Below are 23,362 nucleotides of genomic sequence, written 5' to 3' on the forward strand. Positions count from 1 at the left end.
TGAATGTTAACCAGACTTATTACGGTGGTCACTTCTCAATATATACAAATATTGAATCATTATGTTGTACACCTGAAGTGAATCTAATATTCTATGTCAATTATACCTCAATTTTTATTTTTTTAATTTAATCTTTATTTATTTTTGAGAGAGAAAAACAGCACACGTGGGGGAGGGGGAGAGAGAGAGAGAGAGGGAGACACAGACTCTTAAACAGGCTCTGAGCCGTCAGCACAGGGCCCGATGTGGGGCTTGAACTTACAAACTGCAAGATCATGACCTGAGCCGAAGTCGGACGCTCAACCGACTGAGCCACCCAGGCTCCCCATATCTCAATTTTTAAAACCATTTCAAAAGCTAAAAGAATCTTCCCTGTGCAAATAAGGCACTAGGCCATAGCCAACATCTATTCTATATTTTGTTTTTAAAAAAGAAAACCTCATAGCAAATGGGAATAAAAGGGGGTCATTTTAGTATGAATAAAGCACACCATCTTAAATCAAAGATAGTGAGATAGGGGAGTCATAGCCCACTTAGTTACAGGGGTCGCAGTTATGTCAGTTTGTGATGTCGGTCAGGAACATAATCAGGAAGAGTGAGGAGTGGGGTAGGCTAGGACTACACTCTTCAATATAGTAGCCACTAGTCCTATGTGGCTATTTAACTTCAAATTAATTAAAATGATATAAAATTTAAAATTTAGTTTCTCAGTAACACTAGCCATATTTCAAGTGCTCATGACCAAATATGGCTGTGTCTTCCAAATTGGACAGCACAGATACACAACATTTCCATTATTGTAGGAAGTTCCACTGGACAGCTAGAGGGTTCATGCCCTTCTTCAGAGGACAGTTGCCTCTCAGCTCCAGCCCAGACAACTATTGTCATGTGGGAATGCCAACCTATTCTTACCAGGTGGTGTGGTTTCTCCAGAGAATCCAAAATCAGCATTTAAAAATAAAAGTAGTTGGCAACTAATCCAAAATTTCAAAAACACAATGTAGGCCAATGCTGTGGGATATAATCAAATTAACGTCCTCAGACTGAACTCAGTCCCAGGGGCCTGGTTTGCTTATGATGTCTGCCTAGAAGCACAGCCATGTTCAGAAGTCAAAAATGCAAACATGCTGCCCCCCTTGGGTTGATGACCAATATCGGCATGAAAGCGTTCACCCTTATATATACATAAATATAAACAATGTGCCTTAACTGCTGTAATAGCTTTGTATATGTTCTCTTGGCTTCCACTTTCCTTGACCCTCCGCATCCATTCCATTCTTTGCAAAACCCAGAGCCTTGTTTTAAAAATATGACCCTTGGGGAGCCTGGGTGGCTCAGTCAGTTGGGCATCCAACTTCGGCTCAGGTCATGATCTCGCAGTTTGTGAGTTGGAGCCCCACGTCGGGCTCTGTGCTGACAGCTCAGAGCCTGGAGCCTGCTTTGGATTCTGTGTCTCCCTCTCTCTCTGCTCCTCTTCCACTCACACTCACTTTCTCTCTCAAAAATAAATAAACATAAAAAAATAAAAATAAAAAAATAAAAATATGACCCTTAGCGGCTTTCTATTACCTGTAGAAGAAAATTCAAACACCCTCGCATGGTTTACAAGGCCATGGACCTGGCCCCCTGATCTTATCCCTCCCTGGCTGTCTCTTCCTGCGTGTTCATTGTATTCCAGCTATTCCATTGGCCTTCCAGTAGTCGTCACCTATTCTGGACTCAACCTCACCTCCAGCCTTTGCACTTACTCTTTCCTCTTCCCTCTGCCTACCACACTCTCTTCCAGACCTTTGTGTGCCTGCACCTTCTCCTTGCCCAGGTCCCACTCCGTGGATAGCATGCTCAGAGACCATCCAGCAAGCGACTATGTAACCCAGCACTGTGATAGAAATGTAGTCCCACCATATGGAACTTTAAATGTGCTAGTAGGCACTTTTTTAGAAAGCAAAAAGATACAGGTGAAAATAATTTCAATGATATATTTTATTTAATCTAATATATCCAAAATATTGTGTAAACATATAATCAACATAAAGATTCTGAGAGAGACATCTCTTTTTCATGCTAAGTTTTTGAAATTTGGTGCATTCCAATTCACACTTGTCACATATCACGTGTTCAGTAGGTCCGTATGGCTAGCAGCTATTGTGCTGGATAGCACAGGCCTACCCCTTTCCTCTGCTTTATCTTCCTCACAGCACTTACCGCTTTCTGAAATTATGTTCTTTGTTTACTTGCTTATTATGTGTCTGCCCAATGTAAACTCTATGCCGCAAGGACTATATCCCTTGTGCTTGTAACAGTGCTTGGCATACAGTAGGTGCCTAATAAGCTGTGTCCTAACTGGACACAGTCCTAACTGGACAAGTGTGCCTGTCTAGCCCTCTGCTAGAGAGAAAAGAAAAATAGCATCTTTTGAAAAAGTCAGTGTATATTAAGCCATTTTGAAATGTGTAATCTTTGGTCCAGTAATTCTACCTTTAGGAACTCTTCTAAGGAAGAATATTAACAATATAAAGATTTATCTACAAAACTATTTGGTGAAATGTTATTTATACTTATGAAAAATTTGAAATATTCTTGTTCAACTATAGAATAATGATCAAATAATCATGTATTTAGGGATATTAATCTATTATTCGACCATTAAAACAGTATGTAAGACATTACAAAAAGATTATAAAGTGGCTTCTTTGATAGATAACATGATTCAAATAATATAAAATGTAGATGTATGTGCATTTGTAAAAACTAGAATTAGAAATTAGATAACGAATTATAAATAATAGGATAAATATGATCTTTAACACCAATGAGGCCTTGGGCTGAGAACTTTTATGTGTATGAGTCCCTCTGCCTTCAAATGTCACTTCTTCAGAGAACCCTTTCATGACCACCTGATATAAAATAGCACTTTTACCCATCACTCTCCATCTCCTCCACCCTGCATTTTTTCCCCTAGTCCTTATCACCACCCAACACATTTTGTATTTACTTGTCTACTTGTTTGTGCTCTGTCTTCCCCAGCTGGAATGTGTGCTCTGTGAGCCCCAGGCTCTTAGCTGATTTTGTTCACTGTCTTATCTACAGCTCTTAGAACAGTGCCTGGCACTCATCAATGAGTGAATTGATGAATGAATGAATGAATGAATGAATGAACTGGAAGCTCAGTAAATCTGATTTCTTCATTCTCTCTCTAAAAATCAGATATTCTTCCCTTACTCTTCCCTACTTCTTGAGGAGCAAATAAATAAATAAATAAATATCCAAGTTAATTTAAAGTTTTATTCCATCTGATAAAGACCCCTTACGGTATTTAGTGTCTCTTAAATAAAAATCTTCAGTCTCCCTTCTACCTGCTTCTCTCACCCCAAAATGGCTTGTAAGTGTAAGGAGGGAGGGATGACACGGCTTGTGGATTAAGTAATCATTAACATAAAGATGTTAAAAATCTCATCTTTTTCATTTAGGCATTTATTGCAGAAATGCAGATGGTGGCTGAAATTCTTCAACACGTAGTCCAGAGACCTGAGGATTATTTGGAAAATATCGAGAACGTTGTGAAACTTTACAAGGATCTAATTCTTCATTCTTTAGAAGTAAGAACAAGATATATTGATGAAAATGGGAATATTGATATTTGTGTTCTATCACTGATGAAATAGCTTTCACATTTTTTCATCCCCCTGTATTATCTATCTGATTCTCCACCACTTAGTTTGATAGAATGCTATTAGAATTAAGCTTGCATTCCAAAGGCTGTTTCACAAGACAATATTATTTTACTCTTAATAAGCAGCAGTATTGTTGAAAAGTGATATATGAACCGCATTTTTCAAAAGTCACTACAGGAATTTATTTATGGTCAGAAGTTGGAAAACCCATGTTAAGAGACTATTTTGTAAAGACATTTTCAATCTGTAATTTATGGATTTATCAAAACAGCTGTACATTTTAAAAGGAACTGTTCATTTATTTAAATTGCAATCTAAAAAATTATCCCCAGATTGGTTTCTATGGTTATCTCATTCAAAGCTGATTACATATAAACATGATTAAGACCATTACATATTAGAATAAGACAGTTTTAATTAAAATAATTAGCATTTTAAAAATATGATTACTAAAGTTACAATTTGTGAAAAGCATATTTGATTATGGTCTAAAGTCCAGGATAGACTCTGCCAAATTTGTGTTGGAGATATTCAACAAACATTTATCAAATTTGGGTATTTGGCCACACACCATGCTGAGCAACAGGGTACAAAGACAAATAAAAAAAATAGGATTCACATTGCCTCTTCCCATCTGATAGAGAAACTAAAAGAATTTATTTCATGCTTTTTTATGAAGTTTATATGTGTTTAAAGGCAAATGAGTGGATCGTTTTCATTTTCATTGTCCACCCCAAAAGAGGAGCCAAATTTAATTGTTTTCTTATGTATGACTTATTCCTCCCTACCTCCTTTTCTATCCCTGGCCTTTAAATTTTGCTTCTTAAGAGTAATTTGCATGTCTATCTATCATGTTCTTTCTTCCTTCAACAGAAATATCCTGCAGACTCCTTAAGTGGCTGGCATTGGGTGTAAAATAAAGCATAATTAAAATCAGATTCAGAAAATTAGAAAACTACATTCATGAGCATGAGATAGTCTTTTTAAGGATAAGGACCAGGTCTTCCATCCTGGAAGCCAAAACTAGACTTTAAGCCGACATGACACTTGCTGAATAGTAAAATAATTGCCTTTTATGGTAATTCCGGTGTCCTGGGGTGTGTAGAGGAAGGTGGGGAAAGCCATAAAAGGTAGGAGCCTGCAATTCTAGTCTCCTCTGACCTGGCTCAGGTGTCAATTCACTTTGGAGGCCAAGATCACCAAAATTCAGTGCTCCTCCAAAAGACATGAGGAAAGCAAGTGGGAGCATCATTTTCTGGTTTATATCTTGCTTCACCAAGGCCAAGTCCTCATTCTTGCCTGTCTTTGAATCCCAACCTAACTCCTGGTCTGATGTGGTGCATGTATCTTTAGTCTTATACTTTGGCTTAGTAAGTCCACTCTTAATAATCCTGCTTAAGAAAAGAATCTGAAATCCAGAAAAGCATTATGTACTTCCTTGTTCAGAACATGGCTATTTATGTTTAAATAAATAATATTGGCATAATGTGGTGTCTAAAAGAAAAAGAAGGGCTTAGAACCTAACCTCACATAATATTGTGAAAAACAAAATGCCTGCACAATTTAAGGAGATGATTTGTTCAGATTATTGCAATAAGGAGAACATTCATTAATGAGAACCTTCTCATCAAGGAAAAGAAAGGGAGATCTGGGGTTTTATGGATGGAGGCAGGTAAGCAAAGGGGATATCCTCGAGTCTTAGGAAATGATGGAGAAGGATGAAGACAGATCTTATCTGAGTCCTTGAGAAAGGATAGAGATGGGTCCTACCTCTCAATCATCCCTACTTCCTGGAAATGCAGGGCTCAAATAGAGTTCATCATTGCCAATGTACAAACATAAAATTTGGCAGATTTTAGATTTTAATATTAAAAACAAAAAATAATGGAAGAAAATTGAGAACATTAATATAATCTTGAGATAGAGAAAATCTAATTTAAGAAAGAGATCCAGAAGCAATGAAAACAGATATATTTTATTATAAAAATATTTTATTTTAGAGAAGATTCCATAAGCAAAGTTAAGAGATAAATCTTTTTTACCTTTAAAGGTAAAATATTTGAGGGGCACCTCGGTGGCTCAGTTGGTTGAGCATCCTACTTCAGCTCAGGTCATGATCTCGCAGTGAGTTCAAGCCCTGCGTCGGGCTTTGTGCTAATAGCTCAGAGCCTGGAGCCTGCTTCGAATTCTGTGCCTCCCTCTCTCTCTGCCCCTCCCATGTTCGTGATGTGTCTCCCTCTGTCTCTCAATAATAAATAAACATTTAAAAAAATTTTTTTTTAAATAAAGGTAAAATATTTGTAATTGATATGGGTTAAAGACTTCCCATGAATGTTAGAGAAAAGAAACAATCTAATAGAAAAATGCCCAGATGTTATGGTTAGACAGTGTTCAGAGATGGATATCTGAATACTGACCTCATCCATAGCCAGGGGAATAAAAAGTAGAACAAACCAATGTCATTTACAATTATCAGTTTGGCAGAAATTATTTTATGTATATATGCAGAGAGATAGATGCCCCCAAACTTTTTCTATTTGGAAGGACTCTAAAACTTTGGTGGAAAGAAAAACTGGAAAAAAAAAAAAAAACAGAAAGAAAATAAAATTCATGGTAAGAAGATTGGTTTAGGCTTTTGCAAAAGAGCGCTTAAAATAATGCACATTATATCATGCATAAAGCAAACAATTTAGCTTTAAAGATTTATTCATAGTATACTAAGATTCTGATCTTGTATTCAGTTTTGCCAAGGATCTGGATTATAAGGGATCTTTTCTATTTTTTGCAGGAAGTAATGGCTGAACACAATTCCCAGTATCTCATTGAGCTCGATGGAAATAAGCCCCCAGAGGAGCTCTTCATGGTAAGTGCAATGTTTAGTAAGAATATCCCACAGTTTGGAAAATCAAAAAGTTACTGACTGGATTGTACTTATCTTCATAAATATCAAAAATATATTTACATTTTAGTCTGTTTGAAAAATTCCTTTTGACACTTAAAAATGTGATGTTATATCTATTCATCTATCCATATTTAAATCAAAAGTACATTTGAATTTAAAATCTCTGTGTGATGGGGCGCCTGGGTGGCTCAGTCGGTTGGGCGTCCGACTTCGGCTCAGGTCATGATCTCGCGGTCTGTGAGTTCGAGCCCCGCATCGGGCTCTGGGCTGACAGCACAGAGCCTGGAGCTGTTTCGGATTCTGTGTCTCCCTCTCTCTCTGCCCCTCCCCTGCTCATGCTCTGTCTCTCTCTGTCTCAAAAATAAATAAATGTTAAAAAAAAAATTTAAATCTCTGTGTGACAAAAAGGTGTCTCAAATAACTGCCGATAAGCACATGATAAGATGCTTAACAGGAGCCATTAGGGAAATGCAAACCAAAACCATAATGAGATACCACTTCACATCACTAAAATGACTAACATTTAAAAAAAAACAACAGTAGTAAGTGTTTGTGAGGATGTGGAAAAGTTGGAACCTTCCTATATTGCTGGTGGGATTGTAAAATGGTGTGGCCACTTTGGAAAATAGTTTGGTAGTTCCTCAATAAGCTAACTATGGAATTACCACATGACTCAGCAATCAACCCCTTGGTATCTATAGCCAAAATAGTTGAAAACAGGTGTTCAAACAAAAACTTGGCCATGAAGGTTCATAGCAGCACTAATCACAATAGCCAAAATGTTGAAACAAGCCAAATATCCACATATTGATGAATGGACAAATAAAATGTGGTGTACCTATACACTGGAATATTATTTGGCAAAAAAACAGAATGGAGTTTTGATACATGCTACCACATGGATGAATCTTGAACACCTACTCAGTAAAATAAAAGTTACAAAAGGTCCCGTATGATTCCTTTTATATAAAATATCCAAAATAGGCTGATCGATCAAAATAGAAAATAGATCAGCAGTTGCTTGGGGTGAGGGTTGCCACAATGGGAGATCTCGGGATGAATGTGAAGTGATTACTAATGGATAAAGGGTTTCTTTTTGGGGTGATTAAAATGTTCTAGGATTAATTGTGGTGATGAGTGTGCAAATCTAAATATACTAAAAACCATTTAATTTTAGCCATGCTATACTTTAAATGGATAAATTATACTTAATGTGAAATGTATCTCAATGAAGCTTTTTTTTAAATAAAGAATATACTCCACACTGTATAGTCCATTCTACCTCACTGAACATTCTACACTCTCTCATCTGTAGAGCTGGAGAATCCCTGAGCTCGCTCCTTCTGCACTCTTCTGTCTGCCCTACTAAGTGCTGTTACTATCCCAGACCTTTCCCCTGAATTCCATGCCTATATAATCAGCTGCTACTCAGTGTATCCAATTGGCTGTCTAGTAGTTATCTCAGATTTAGCAAAAATCCCCAGATCCACCATCACCACCACCTGCCCCAGATACACTCCTGTCACAGGTTTCCCCTCTCAGTAAGCATCTAATCCACTCTTCAATCTGCTCTTTTCTTTTTTTTCACATCCCACACCCAAGCAGGCTTTTCCTTCAAAACATATCCAGAATTTGGATTTTACACACCAGGACACTTTTTCTCAAGGTAGAGGGCAGAAGCTCCAATAGGCCTTGGTTGAAACTTCCTAAGCCTGTTAAGGCCTCAATTGTCATTGGCACCCTGGTCTTCCTGCCTATTCCATTGGCCAAAACAAGTTACATGGAGAAGCTCAATATCAGTGGGATAGGGAAGTGTATTCTACCTACGGTGAACTAGGGAATTAAAAAGGGAAGGGAGAAAAGGGTAAATTATGAACAAATAACACAATCCACCACAGATTACCATTGACCATCAGGACTTTGTCAGTCCACCATCTCTCATCTCAGAGTCTATGTTTCATGTTCTTCTGCATAATGTCCCTGTTAGTTTCTAATTCTGCTGTAGCAAATTAGGTGGCTTAAAGTGACAAAAATTTTATTTTCTTATAGTTCTAGAGGTTAGAAATTAAAAAAATCAAGGTGTTGGCCAGGCCTTGCTCCCTCCAAAGCCTCTAGGGGATGATCCAACTTTGCCTTTTCCAGCTTCTGGTGGTCCCAGGCATCTCTTGGATCATGGCAGCGAACTCTAAGATCTGTTTCCATCTTGACATGGCTGTATTCCCTCTTCCTGAAGGGCTGTATTCCCTCTTCCTGTATTCCCTCTTCCCACAGAACTAGATCTCTAAGGACATGAATATTTGGGGACCAGAGGGCAAACTGTTATGGATTGAATTGTGTACCCCCAAAAGATATGTTGAGGTCCTAACTTCCAATACCTGTGAATGTAACCTTATTTGGAAACAGGATCTTTTCAGATGTAATCAAGTCCAGATGAGTTCATACTGAGTTAGAGTGGGTCATAACCCAATATGCTGGTATCCTTGTAAGAGAAGAGACTCGACACACAGGCAGAAGATAGCTATGTGACATCAAAGGCAGAGATTGGAGGAACACCAAACATTGCCAGCAAACCACCAGAAGGTGGAGGCAAGGAAGTATTCTACTCATAAGCTCATCACTGTTACAGAGTATTTGAGATGTTCAAATGCCAATGTATTTAAATATTTGTTTTTTAACAAATTTAGACAGTTATGGACCGACTTAAATATCTGAACCTAAAAAGAGCAGCTGTTTTAACTAAACTTCAGAGTGCAGAAGAAGAAATTAATGACATAATGGACAATGTAAGTTATTTTTAACTGTTTGAAAGTCTATCTTTTCACTATATGTTGTGGCCTTAATTTAATGTATTCTTTCAAGGTATAAAAGGAATTTCAGGATACCTTTCACAAGAATGGGTTTGATTTTTAGGAAGAAGCTGTAATAATTAACACAAATTCTAGTAAACACTAAACACAACAAAACTCTTGATGGGGGTCCTGGGTGGTTCAGTCGGTTAAGTGTCCGACTTCAGCTCAGGTCGCATGATCTCACAGTTCCTGGGTTTGAGCCCTGCATTGGGTTCTGTGCTGACAGCTCAGAGCCTGGAGCCTGCTTCGGATTCTGTGTCTCCCTCTCTCTCTGCCCCTCCCCCACTCACACTCTGTCTCTCTCTGTCTCTCAAAAATGAATTAATGTTAAAATATTTTTAAAAATAAATAAATAAATAAATAAATAAAATAAACACAAAAGTCTTGAAACAAAGACAATAAAATCAAAACAACCACAAGAATAATGAGAAAGAAACTCAAGTTCATTTTAAAAATCTTGCAACACCAAAGAAAGCAGAGACATCATAAAAGCCCTCCGCTCTATAAACACTCATTTATTCCTTCAAATCATTGAACCCTTTTTTCATATAACTACTGTGTTCCTGACAGTATTGTATTATGGATGTGACAATGGTTGAGAGAGGAGCGTGGTCTGCCATTCAAACACCCTTTCCTGGAGAGAATGCTCAGCGTCTGCTTTTCAAATACTTTTCCCAAGTTTGGACAGGAGGTAGAGATGATAAGGAAAGAGTGACCGCCTCCTGGCTTAACTAGATACGTTTCAGTCCCTGGTTCGTTGTCTGTAGACTCCATCGAGAAGGGTGGTAGCCTAATGTGGCCCACTGATTAGGTTATTGGTCTCATGCACCTCCTCTAAGCAACGACAGTCTCCTTAACAGTTAGCTACTTCTTTCAACCTTCAGTTTCCAACATTCATGCAGCATCCTCCGCAGTGTGCATGCCTCTTTATTCTCTGATGCTACAGAGGTCCAGGTGAGACCCCATTCTCACCTGTCCTCCACAGTCAACTCTGGAGCCAGCAGATACGTGTGAGATCTACATCTGAAGGTTGGAGAGAGCGTACCTGGATCCTTTTCCCCCCGGCAGTTGCTCACCATGCTCTCTCTCCCCGGCTCTTTCGTCCCCTGCTAAGGTAGCATGAGGACAGTGAACCCCTCAGCAATCTGCAGTCTGTGGAGAAGTGGACCTAACTTCTCTGGAGGGCACCAACAGAGGAATACTGAGGGGGACTTTTTATTTTAAAAACAAAAGAGCTAAATAAATGCAAAAAAAAAAAAAAAAAAAGCAAGCTGTATATAACATGTTACTATTTAAAAACTTAGTTAAACTAAGAATCTGGTGCATTTTCAAACCTTTTCAGTAAGAATTTTTTTCAAATCAGGTAATACAAGAAGATCATAAAAAACATTCTATCTACATTATAGTCTTTCTACTTCATAGCACAAAATGCTTGATAAAATTTAAACCAGGGTCATAATAGAAATGACAACTATTTGTCTTATTACATTTTGGACAAGTACAGAATGTTTGCAATTAAGAAAAAAGCCAACATTTTCTTAATAAATTCTTTCTTAAATAGCAAAGCACTACCAACTAAAAAATTAAATACTTCATACTGTTAATTTTAGCAAAACGATGCCCACATTTTTAGTGTGGTATTTGTGATTAGCAGGATGAGCTGTTCCGTACTCTTGCATCTTATAAACTTATCGCACCAAGGTATAGATGGCAGAGAAGCAGATGGGGACGTACATGTCCTGTGACTTTAAAAGAAGGTAACATTAATCCAGGACTACCAGACTTTTCCGTGAGGTAAGATTTTCACAACTTAAATTTAAAACTTGTCCGTACCTCTTTTCAGTTGTTTATGATTATGGCATATTTTAAGTTTTCTAGGTAAAATGTACTGTCTTTCATCAGAAGAAGCATTAAAAAAATTTTTATTGAACCCACGTCCCTATCTTCTTCCGCCTATGCCGGCACCACCATTTAAAGTATTCATATTTGGACCTCAGTCTTCAGGGAAAACAACACTTAGCAATTTGCTTGCAGAAAATTACAAAGGAAAGGTAAGTACTCATTCAGCTAGCTAGCTATCTACCTACCTATACTTGACTATAATTTGTAGGACTTTCGGATTCACAAGATTTGTATTTAGTGTTCTTAATTTCACACCGTCAATTGGGTAATTGTTTCACTGGGTTTGGTGTGGGGAAAGCCTCCCCCTTGCTGCTTATTGCAGTTTCCGAGTCCACAGCCTTTCCCTGCTTCCCCAAAGCCCCCAGGTTTGACTGCCATGTCATGTGGACTGTGCCACCCATTACCTGTTTTGGTTTCATTCATCTCCTGTTTCCTGGGTCACAGTCCTAGCTCACCATCCCTCTCTCCATGCAGTCACTCCTGCCATCATCCTTAGTATCTGCCAAGATGACCCTCTGTGGTGACAGACACCCTGGCCTGTCCATTCCTTGGCCTCTCTCCCCAGAGATCTTGTTCTCCACCCTCAGTAAAGTGAAGAGAAATTATGTGTAGTTTAGACCAGAGTGATAGCAGTAGAGGTGGTAAGGTGTAGGCAGATGGAGGGTATAATTTGAAGGCAGAACCCAAGGATTCGGTGAGGGGTTAGAATGGACAGCAGTTCTGCGAAGGCCAGTGTGCTGGAGTAGAGAACACAAGGGGGAAGGCAGAAGATGATGAGGGCTGAAGATGTAGTCAGACAGAACACTGCAGCCCTGAGAAGAAGGAGTTTGGATTTATTTCAAGTGCTATTCCTTTGAACTCAGGGGTGACATTTTCTATTTGCTTTAACTTTTTACTCTAACATATGACAAACAAACAGAAAAGTGAAGCTCAGTGAATTACCACCAAAAAAACCCCATATAACCACCACCCAGGACAAATATGGAGTTGCCAGCACCCTGAAAACCCCCTCATGCCTCTTCCCAATGTTGATCCTCTTATTCCTTCCACAAAGGTAAGTTCTGCCCCGAACTTGATGGTATTCACTCCTACTCTTTTCTCTTATGGTTTTACCTTGGAAGTGTACATCCAATGCCATAGATTAGTTTGCATGTTTTTTTTTTAACTTTCTAGACTTAGACAATTTATGTTCTTTGTGCCTGGCTTTTTTCACTTAACATTATGATTATGATATTTATGAGTGTTGTTTATACATGTTACTGCATATAGCCTCGATCTATGTATTTTTTATTGCATTATATTGATTGTATTATATTATAAGTTATTTATCCACTTGAGTGTTAATAAAATTTGGATTGATTACAGTTTGAGTATTATGAATAATATTGCTATAAACATTCTTGTACATGTCTTACGGTGCATACATGGTATCTTTATATGTTTTGGAGATATATCTAGTAGTAAGATTCCTGGGACATTGAGTATGCAACTTGTGTAGAGAACGCCAAACTTTTCCAAATGAATTCTATCCATTTACAACTTGATCAGCAGTGTGTGAGAATTATGTTATTCCACATTCCTTCCAACTTTCGTTATGGTCAGTCTTTTTAATTTAAGCCATTCTAATAGGTGTATCTCCCTGTGGTTTTAATTTGCATTTCCCTGAAATGAATGAGGTTAGACATTTTTTCTTTGTTTATTGGTCATTCAAATATTCTCTTTTTGAAGTGTTTGCTCAAGCCTATTGGGCATTTGAAATTTTTTTTTTTTTTACATATTATTGGTAGGAGTTCCTTAAATTGTCTATATGCAAGGTCTTTTTAGATAATAAGCATTATGAATATTTTCTACCACTCTGTGGTTTATCATTACCACATATGGTTTGTTTACAAACCACAAACATTATATTAAAGTATGTGTCAGACAAACGAATTATAAGTTTAAAATATAAAGAGCTCTTACAAACCAAAGTGCAGATGAAGCCCTAATGGAAAAAAGTAGCAAACAAACAATTCCCAAAATAATAGATACAACAGCATAGCCATTAATCATGAGAAAATGGTTATCACCTCCCTGATAACCAGAGAGATGCCAAAAAACCCCAGAGATCTGTCAATCTCACTGTTGGAGTTGAAAGATCACTGTTAATACCCAATATTGATGTGTGGCTAGGATGTGGAGAAGTACATTTTCATATAATGCTTGTAAGAGCATAACCATTAGGGATGGCAATTAGAAATATGTAAGAGCCTAAAGTCCTTTGCATATCCTTTGAACTGCCAATCCTATTTTATAAATTTTTGGTAAAGAAACTGATCAAAGATAGATACATAACTGTGTTCATCATAGCCTCGTTACTATTATAATAGTAAAAACATGTATACCTAAATATATATTATTAGCATTTTAGTTAAATAAGGCATAATATGTTCATCTAATATCTAATACTGTGCATCCATTAAAAATGACAGTGAAGATGTATATTTATTGGCCTGGAATAAAGTAATATAAGCATATTGAAGGAAAAGTAAAATGGAATCTAGAAGTGTGGAGGTATTATTTAAACTTAAGAGGCATATAGAAATATATTTCTAACATCCCGATATGTAGAGTATATTATCTACTCTACAATGGTCTTATATTCAGAATATATAGAGAATTATTACCCGGTTTTTTAAATGACCAAAAGTTGAACATATGAATAAAAACAGAAAGCGAGTGATTGACCAACAGCACCCAAAAAAGAAGGTCAAAATGAATTGTGATCAGGGAAATGTGAATTTAAACTACAACGAGATACTTCTTCACACCCGCTACAATGGCTAAAATTTAAAAGATTCACAAAACCAAGTGTTGGTGAAGATGTGGAGTAACTGTAATTTGTATACATTTGCTGGTAGGAAAGTAAAGTAGTTCAACCACTTTGGAAATGGTTTAATGGCTTATTATAAAATCAAATACACATTTGGGGCGCCTGGATGGCTCAGTCAGTTGAGTGTCCGACTTTGGCTCAGGTCATGATCTTACGGTTCATGAGTTCGAGCCCTATGTCGGGCTCTGTGCTGACAGCTCAGAGCCTGGAGCCTGCTTCGGATTCTGTGTCTCCCTCTCTCTCTGCCCCTCCCTCGCTTGCACTCGGTCTCTCTCTATCTCTCTCAAAAATAAATAAACATTAAAAAAATTTTGTTTTCAATCATATACACATTTACAATATGACCCAGTAATTCCACTTCTAGGTATTTGTCTAAGAGAAATAAAAACATATGACCACAAAAAGACTTCCTCACAAATGTTCATTGCTAGTTTATTTATATAACAGCCCCAAACTGGAAAAACCCAAGTGTACATCAATAGATGAATGAATAAAAAAAAAAAAAACCTGCAGCATATTCATTCAGTGATACTGCTTAACTATAAAAAGGAACTGATTACTGATGTATGCAATGACACTGATGAATCTCAAAAACAGTGTATAAAGGAGAAAAGGTTGGAAAGATTACATACTAAATGGCTCTATATGAAATTCTAGAAAAGGCAAAACTAATATATAGTGACAGAAAACAGAAAGTAGTGTCCAGGGCCCAGGAACTAACTATAAAGAAGCATAAGGGAACTTTCTGGAGTGATATAAATGTTCCATATATTGATTATAGTTGTTATGTGTATATATTTGTCAAAGCTCATTAGACTGTATACTTAAAATGGATGCCTTTTATTGTATGTAAGTTATCCATGAAAAATTGACTTAAAAATATGTAACTTGAATATATATTACATGATACATACATATATAAATACATCATACTACATGGAAAGTATGTCTGAATTTCTATGAAAGCATGTACTCAAAAACATTGAATTCCGAAAATAACATACTTCAAGCAGCATTAAGATGTTTGAGATAGGTAAGTATAGATCTAGAAATAGATACAGGTGAACAATGTGTTTAATATTCATGTGATTTGTGCTTTTGTTGCTTTTCTCAAATACTCTTTGCAGGTAATTGACTATGCCAAACTTGTTCAACCACGTTTTGATAAAGCCCTTCAGTCATTAATAAACGATACTATCGCTGAGGCCACCGAAGCAGCGATTAAAGCTGTGAAAGAACAGCTTCTCACAAAACTACAAGCTAAAAGACAAGGTGAACTATCTCTTTTAAATGCGTGTTCTAAGCTTAGGTCAACAGTTCAGCCTGGCTGCCTGAGGGCTAGGACCTGGTTTGCTCGCCTCGATCCCCTAGCATGTTGTACGGGGCAGCCTCTTAATAATGGGTTGAAGACATGAATATACATAAACCTGATTCATGAACAGAGAAAAGATTTCAGTCCTAGGCTTCTAAGGAAAGGAATCAGAAAGAGCTTCCAAATTTGGATTTACTATTATGGATTTGCTGGCTGGGCAGAGACTGAGTAGAATTTATATAACTTCATTTACACCAATTGTGACAACACTCCGCCTGATTCTTGTGGAGTTTACATTGTTGTTGTTGTTGCTGCTGCTGCTACTTTAGTATGTAGGTGTGTATGTCGGCCCCCATTGTAATTAAGTTTTCCTGGGGCACCTGGGTGGCTCAGTCAGTTGAGCATCTGACTTCTGATTTGGGCTTAGGTCGTGATCTCACGGTTCTGAGATTAAGCCCCACATTGGGTTCCATGCTGACAGTGTGGCGCCTGCTTGGGATCCTCTCTCTCCCTCTCTCTCTGCCACTCCCCCACTCATGTGTGTGTACGTGCCCTCTCACTCTCTCAAAAGAAATAAATAAACTTTTTTAAAAATTATTTTTTTCTATTTGGGGAATTTTAATTTCAAATTCAAAACAGTTACAAAGAGGCACCTGGGTGGCTCGGTCAGTTTACCATTGGACTCTTGATATTGGCTCAGGTCATGATCTCACAGTTTATGGGATCAAGCCTATGTTGGGCTCTGTGCTGACAGCATGGAGCCTGCTTGGGATTCTCTCTCCCCCTCTCTCTGTCCCTCTCTTGCTTGTGTGCACTCTCTTCTGTTTCTTAAAATAAATGAATAAATATGAAAAATTTTAAAACAGTGAAGCTGGAAGAAGCCTTAGTGATCAATTAACACAGTTCTGTAACTCTCCAGATGAGGAAAACTTTTTCCATAAATTGGAAAGCTTCTGTCATTTTCTATGCTTGAAATTATTTAAATAGCAAGGAAATTATCTCTTCCTACGTGGCACTGTTGAACTTTTGCTAGGAAAAAAAACAGGTTATTTGCCTAACGAATCTGCCTCTCTCCTTTCTCATTAGCCTACAAACAAGTAAAAGAGTCCAACACGGTGCCCAGGGGATTGCAAAAACAACAGCAAAAAGACCAGCCTTTAAATTACCTGCCATCCAAAAGATCATCCAGATGATTCAGAATGAATTTAAATTTTAGTATGTTATCTTCAAAGAAAAACCAAAAGTTTTTAAAATATTCATGGACAACTCACAAACTAAAGCTTGAGAAATATTGACCAAGATGGCTTGTTATTCAACTTATTTAAGGCTTGACAAAATGAATTCATTAACTCACTCAACTTGAGTACCCACTGTGTATTACACATGATTTAGGCACTGGGCCACAGCAGTTAACAAGACACAGAAACTCCTGTCTTTGTGATTGTTACATTTTAATGAAATACAGAGGAGGAAAAAAGAAACAAGTGAACAAATGGAAAAAATATAACACAGTAGTAGGTCAGGCGGTAATGAGGCAGGAGTGCTGGAGTGTTAGGATGAGCAGGGAAGAGAGGACATTTAAATGAAACCTGGATCAGGAGAGCAACTAGTTGGGCTCCAGTTAAGAAGAGTAGTGATCGGTAATGTTTCTTGGAGTCTGTAGTGAGTCCTTTCATATCAAGTTACGGCATGAAATCATAGATTTTAGGTCTTGCCACGAATTGCTTTCTTCCACTGGAATTTAGAAACAGAGGCCATCTCTTATATACTGCAAACTTAAAAATCTCTTCCTTTCCTTTTTCAAATTCAGTAATTATTCTAAATCTGACAGTAGGGTTCTTAAAATCATTTTAATTGGAATTTTCTTGCTAGTTCCACTAATTTCCTAGTTTTGCTAATTTCACTCCCAATATACTTTTTTCTTTCAATGTTGTTTTTTTTTCAATATATGAAGTTTATTGTCAAATTGGTTTCCATTCAACACCCAGTGCTCATCCCAAAAGGTGCCCTCCTCAATACCCATCACCCACCCCCCCCACCCCCCATCAACCCTCAGTTCTCAGTTTTTAAGAGTCTCTTATGCTTTTGCTCTCTCCCACTCTAACCTCTTTTTTTTTTCCTTCCCCTCCCCCATGGGTTTCTGTTAAGTTTCTCAGGATCCACATAAGAGTGAAAACATATGGTATCTGTCTTTCTCTGTATGGCTTATTTCACTAGCATAACACTCTCCAGTTCCATCCATGTTGCTACAAAGGGCCATATTTCATTCTTTCTCATTGCCACGTAGTATTCCATTGTGTATATACACCACAATTTCTTTATCCATTCATCAGTTGATGGACATTTAGGCTCTTTCCATAATTTGGCTATTGTTGAGAGTGCTGCTATAAACATTGGGGTACAAGTGCCCCTATGCATCAGTACTCCTGTATCCCTTGGGTGAATTCCTAGCAGTGCTATTGCTGGGTCATAGGGTAGGTCTATTTTTAATTTTCTGAGGAACCTCCACACTGTTTTCCAGAGTGGCTGCACCAATTTGCATTCCCACCAACAGTGCAAGAGGGTTCCCGTTTCTCCACATCCTCTCCAGCATCTATAGTCTCCTGATTTGTTCATTTTGGCCACTCTGACTGGTGTGAGGTGATATCTGAGTGTGGTTTTGATTTGTATATCCCTGATGAGGAGTGACGTTGAGCATCTTTTCGTGTGCCTGTTGGCCATCCGGATGTCTTCTTTAGAGAAGTGTCTATTCATGTTTTCTGCCCATTTCTTCACTGGGTTATTTGTTTTTCGGGTGCGGAATTTGGTGAGCTCTTTATAGATTTTGGATACTAGCCCTTTGTCCAATATGTCATTTGCAAATATCTTTTCCCATTCCGTTGGTTGCCTTTTAGTTTTGTTGGTTGTTTCCTTTGCTGTGCAGAAGCTTTTTATCTTCATAAGGTCCCAATAGTTCATTTTTGCTTTTAATTCCCTTGCCTTTGGGGATGTGTCAAGTAAGAAATTGCTACGGCTGAGGTCAGAGAGGTCTTTTCCTGCTTTCTCCTCTAGGGTTTTGATGGTTTCCTGTCTCACATTCAGGTCCTTTATCCATTTTGAGTTTATTTCTGTGAATGGTGTAAGAAAGTGGTCTAGTTTCATTCTTCTGCATGTTGCTGTCCAGTTCTCCCAGCACCATTTGTTTAAAGAGACTGTCTTTTTTCCCAATATACTTTTAAGAAAAATTTGTCAGTGGAGAATATTGAGGGTTTTTTTAACATAGAAAATTCTATAATAACACAGGGAATGACAGCCAACATGGATTAGGCTTCCTGTGTGCCAAGCATTTTCTAAGTGTTTGCTTCTATTATCTCATTTAATCCTTACAACAGTGCTTTCAGTTTGATAATCCTCATTTTGCCCAATAGAAATTGAAACAGAGATCAAATGATTTGCCAAAGCCACACTGTCTGAATCAGAACTCACACACAAGTCTGTCTGTCTTTAAAAAGCGGAGGATTTAATCACTATACCTGTCTCCCTACCCCCCGACTATATTTGCTAACACAATCCATTACTATCTTTCAACAGAGTCAACTTTAAGAGAACTTGAAAGGAAGGAGTATGACAAGTTCCCAACTGATGTGGATAAGACTTTAGAAGAGATGCAGTCTTCATTTGATGAAGATGGTAATAAATATATTGCTGATGTTCTTAGCCATATCTTTCCCACTATAAACAGATTAGCTGATAAAGCATATTATTCTTTCATGCAGTGTTCACTCGTGAATACCAAAGAGAAAGCTCTTTAGAAGACAGTGAAGACAAAAAGAATTCAGAAAATATCCTCGGTGATCAAGCCTCTAAAACTGGTAAAGATGGTAACAAAATGAATGTGACTCATGCCATGCTTATGGATCTTATTTCCATTTATTTCATATTTTATCACGTTTGTATTGAAGCTTAAAATTATCCCCCAAATTGGACACTTACGTTGACATAGTTGGAATCACTAGTTTAATGAGTATGAACTTTTATAGACAGAGTCAGATTGCTTTGCACAAAAGTTATTCCAAATAATGTTCCCACAGTAATATACAAAATATGTGCTATTGTTTTCTTGATATATTCTCTTTTAAATATAATTTATTTTTTTTTTATTATTTTTTTTTAACGTTTATTTATTTTTGAGACAGAGAGAGACAGAGCATGAACAGGGGAGGGGCAGAGAGAGAGGGAGACACAGAATCTGAAACAGGCTCCAGGCTCTGAGCGGTCAGCACAGAGCCCGATGCGGGGCTCGAACTCACGGACTGTGAGATCATGACCTGAGCCAAAGTCAGACGCTTAACCGACCAAGCCACCCAGGCGCCCCATGATATATTCTCTTTTAAATATAATTTCAATTTTCATTTGACTATTTCTGAAATATAATTTTTAATATTTGTTAACCATTTATACTTCTTCTTTTCTGAGTTGACCATTTTGGTCTTGTGCTAATTTTTCCAAATTGTTATATCAATTATATGGTTCCTATAATAACTTGCTATATTAGTACCTTATTTTTTATATTTTTTTCCACATTGGGTGGTTTGTCTTTTAAATCATTTTGCTGTTTTTAAAGTAGAGGGATTTTTCATATTTTTGTAGTCAAATCATTACTTTCACTTTGTTTATTTCTTCCATTTACCTTCAGACCTTACAAAACCTTCATCTCAACCAGAGATTTAATATATACTTATATGCTTTTTTTTCTATTGGTCCAACCTTTTGATATTTAGTTTTAAAATGCATCTGTAGGGGTGCCTGGGTAGCTCAGTCGGTTAAGCGTCTGACTTCAGCTCAGGTCATGATCTGACAGTTTGTGAGTTCAAGCTCTGCGACGGGCTCTGTGCTGACAGCTCAGAGCCTGGAGCCTGCTTCGGATTATGTGTCTCTGCCCCTGTCCTACTCACACTCTCTTTCTCTCAAAACAAACATTTAAATAAATAAATAAATAAATAAATAAATAAATAAATAAATAAAATGCATCTCTAAGTTATTGTGTTTTATGATATAGAGCTGGGGTTTTGTTCGTTTGTTTGGTTGGTTGATTCCTCCTGATTCAGACAGATGTATGCTTGGCTGTGGTATATTTTAGTATCATAGAAATTGAACTGGGCACTGTCAGACAACTATGTATGGCACTTCTCCAACACGCACACGCACACACGCACACACACACACACACACATACTTCACGGGAAGACCCCAGACATTAAAATTTTGGTCAAGTAGCATCTGGGAGCCCCATCTCAGCTGCTGCAGAGTTCCTAGGACAAATACACAAAGACAGCCTCTTCCCCATACTGTCTGTTTTCTCTTTGAGGGAGGCAGTCCAAGGTAGAAGCAGGCATCAGGGCCTCTACCTACTGCTGGAGTGATGCCAGCACTTGCCAGTATGCCCACATATAAAAGCATTCTCCCTGCCCTATCTGTCTGAGATAAGCACAGCCTTTACCTGTTGGAGCTAAGAGACTGTTAGTTACAACAGGAAGGGCAAATTTGATTTTTTTTTTCCAATTTAGATCCATTGGCATTATATGAAACTAAAATTACTCTTGTTTTGTTATAGGTTAAGTCACTATCTTTATTTTTCACTGCTGATATTATGTGCCCTATTGTTTACCTATTTGATTACTATGATTGTAAATTTAATTTAAAAAATTAGGAACACGAGTCCTGGCTCCCTGGTCCCATACCACACTCTTCTTTGGGAATCACCTACAATTAATACTCTTCTTTAGGTGTTAACAGAGTTTTATTCACAGATGAAACCAGTGGAACATCTACATTTAAAAGAAGTTTCTAAGCTCTAGTCAAGATCTTAAGTTGTGGACTTCAAGCTGTATTATGAAGTTATAATCATCAAGACAGTATGGTACTGGTACACAAACAGACACTCAGATCAATGGAACAGAATAGAGAACCCAGAAATGGACCCACAAACGTATGGCCAACTAATCTTTGACAAAGCAGGAAAGAATATCCAATGGAATAAAGACAGTCTCTTCAGCAAGTGGTGCTGGGAAAACTGGACAGCGACATGCAGAAGAATGAACCTGGACCACTTTCTTACACCATACACAAAAATAAACTCAAAATGGATGAAAGACCCAAATGTAAGACAGGAAGCCATCAAAATCCTTGAGGAAAAAGCAGGCAAAAACCTCTTTGATCTTGGCTGCAGCAGCTTCTTACTCAATGCATCTTTGGAGGCAAGGGAAACAAAAGCAAAATAAACTATTGACACCTCATCAAAATAAAAAGCTTCTGCACAGCAAAGGAAACAATCGGCAAAACTAAAAGGCAACCGACGGAATGAGAGAAGATATTTGCAAACGACATATCAGATAAAGGGTTAATATCCAAAATCTATACACAACTTATCAAACTCAACACCCAAAAAACAAATAATCCAGTGAAGAAATGGGCAAAAGACATGGATAGACACTTCTCCAAAGAAGACATCCAGATGGCCAACTGACACATGAAAAAATGCTCAACACCACTCATCATCAGGGAAATACAAATCATAACCACAATAAGATACCACCTCACAACTGTAAGAATGGCTAACATTAACAACTCAGGCAATGACAGATGTTGGCGAGGATGCAGAGAAAGAGGATCTCTTTTGCACTGCTGGTGGGAATGCAAACTGGTGCAGCCACTCTGGAAAACAGTATGGAGGTTCCTCAAAAAAATTAAAAATAGAACCACCTTATGACCCAGCAATTGCACTACTTGGTATTTATCCAAGGGATACAGGTATGCTGTTTCAAAGGGGCATGTGCACCCCATTGTTTATAGCAGCACTATCAGCAATAGCCGAAGTATGGAACGAGCCCAATTGTCCATCGAAGGATGAATGAATAAAGAAGATGTGGTGTGTGTGTGTGTGTGTGTGTGTATATATATATATATATATATATATATATATATATATATATATACACACAATGGAGTATTACTCGGCAATCGAAAAGAATGAAATCTTGCCATTTGCAACTACATGGATGGAACTGGAGGGTATGATGCTAAGTGAAATTAGTCAGAGAAAGATAAATATCATATGGCTTCATTCATATGAGGACTTTAAGACACAAAACAGATGAACACAAGGGAAGGGAAGTAAAATAATATAATAACAGGGAGGGGGACAAAACATAAGAGACTCTTAAATATGGAGAACAGAGGGTTACTGGTGGGGTTGTGGGAGGGGGGATGGGCTAAATGGGTAGGAGGAATTAAGGAATCTGCTCCTGAAATCATTGTTGCACTATATGCTAACTAACTTGGATATAAATTAAAAAAATAAAAAAAAAATTCATCTTTAAAAACAAGAAACAAAACAAAACAAAATACCTAAATGAAAGTAGCTCTCAGCCACTAATATTTAATATTTAAAAAAATCTTAAGTTGGACCCCTAAAAAGGTAAATTAATATTTGGGTTATTTGGTTCACTTCGATTGTGGATCTAAAAATCATAAATAATTTCTTAAGAATTTTGAAGGAGAAAGATGTGATTTAAAAATAACATTATTAATGTTCTGTCTTAAAGGCTACTCTATGGTGAACAGTTAGACATGCAAGAACACAGAAAAAAAGAAAATGTGATTTATTGTTTTAGTGAAACAGGGACTCTATCTTTCTGTCCTGCCATCCCTGGCATGTGGCTACCAGAAAAAGTTACAAGATGGCCAATGATGCTCCAGCCATCATAACAGTGTGCTTAGCAGGAAGAGGAAAAATGTAAGGGACAAAAACTGGCACTCCACCCAGCTGAGGTATTCCTCTTTATTTTTTTAAATTGTTTAAAAAGTTTATTT

General features: G+C 37.5%; 1 protein-coding gene across 1 annotated transcript in view; it reads left to right on the forward strand.

Moving 5' to 3' along the window:
- The window catches only part of AK9 (adenylate kinase 9), a 131,597-nt gene that overhangs the window by 25,415 nt on the left and 82,820 nt on the right, over positions 1 to 23,362 (forward strand). The window contains 10 exon segments of the mRNA XM_019443058.2: positions 3,471 to 3,599; positions 6,463 to 6,537; positions 9,261 to 9,359; positions 11,080 to 11,219; positions 11,296 to 11,476; positions 15,327 to 15,471; positions 19,082 to 19,180; positions 19,267 to 19,371; positions 21,301 to 21,333; positions 21,336 to 21,377. Coding sequence (XP_019298603.2) covers positions 3,471 to 3,599; positions 6,463 to 6,537; positions 9,261 to 9,359; positions 11,080 to 11,219; positions 11,296 to 11,476; positions 15,327 to 15,471; positions 19,082 to 19,180; positions 19,267 to 19,371; positions 21,301 to 21,333; positions 21,336 to 21,377 — 1,048 coding nt within the window.

The sequence above is a fragment of the Panthera pardus genome, unplaced genomic scaffold, assembly GCF_024362965.1.
Source record: "Panthera pardus isolate Hobbes unplaced genomic scaffold, ASM2436296v1 HiC_scaffold_17, whole genome shotgun sequence".
In the NCBI taxonomy this organism is placed as follows: domain Eukaryota; kingdom Metazoa; phylum Chordata; class Mammalia; order Carnivora; family Felidae; genus Panthera; species Panthera pardus.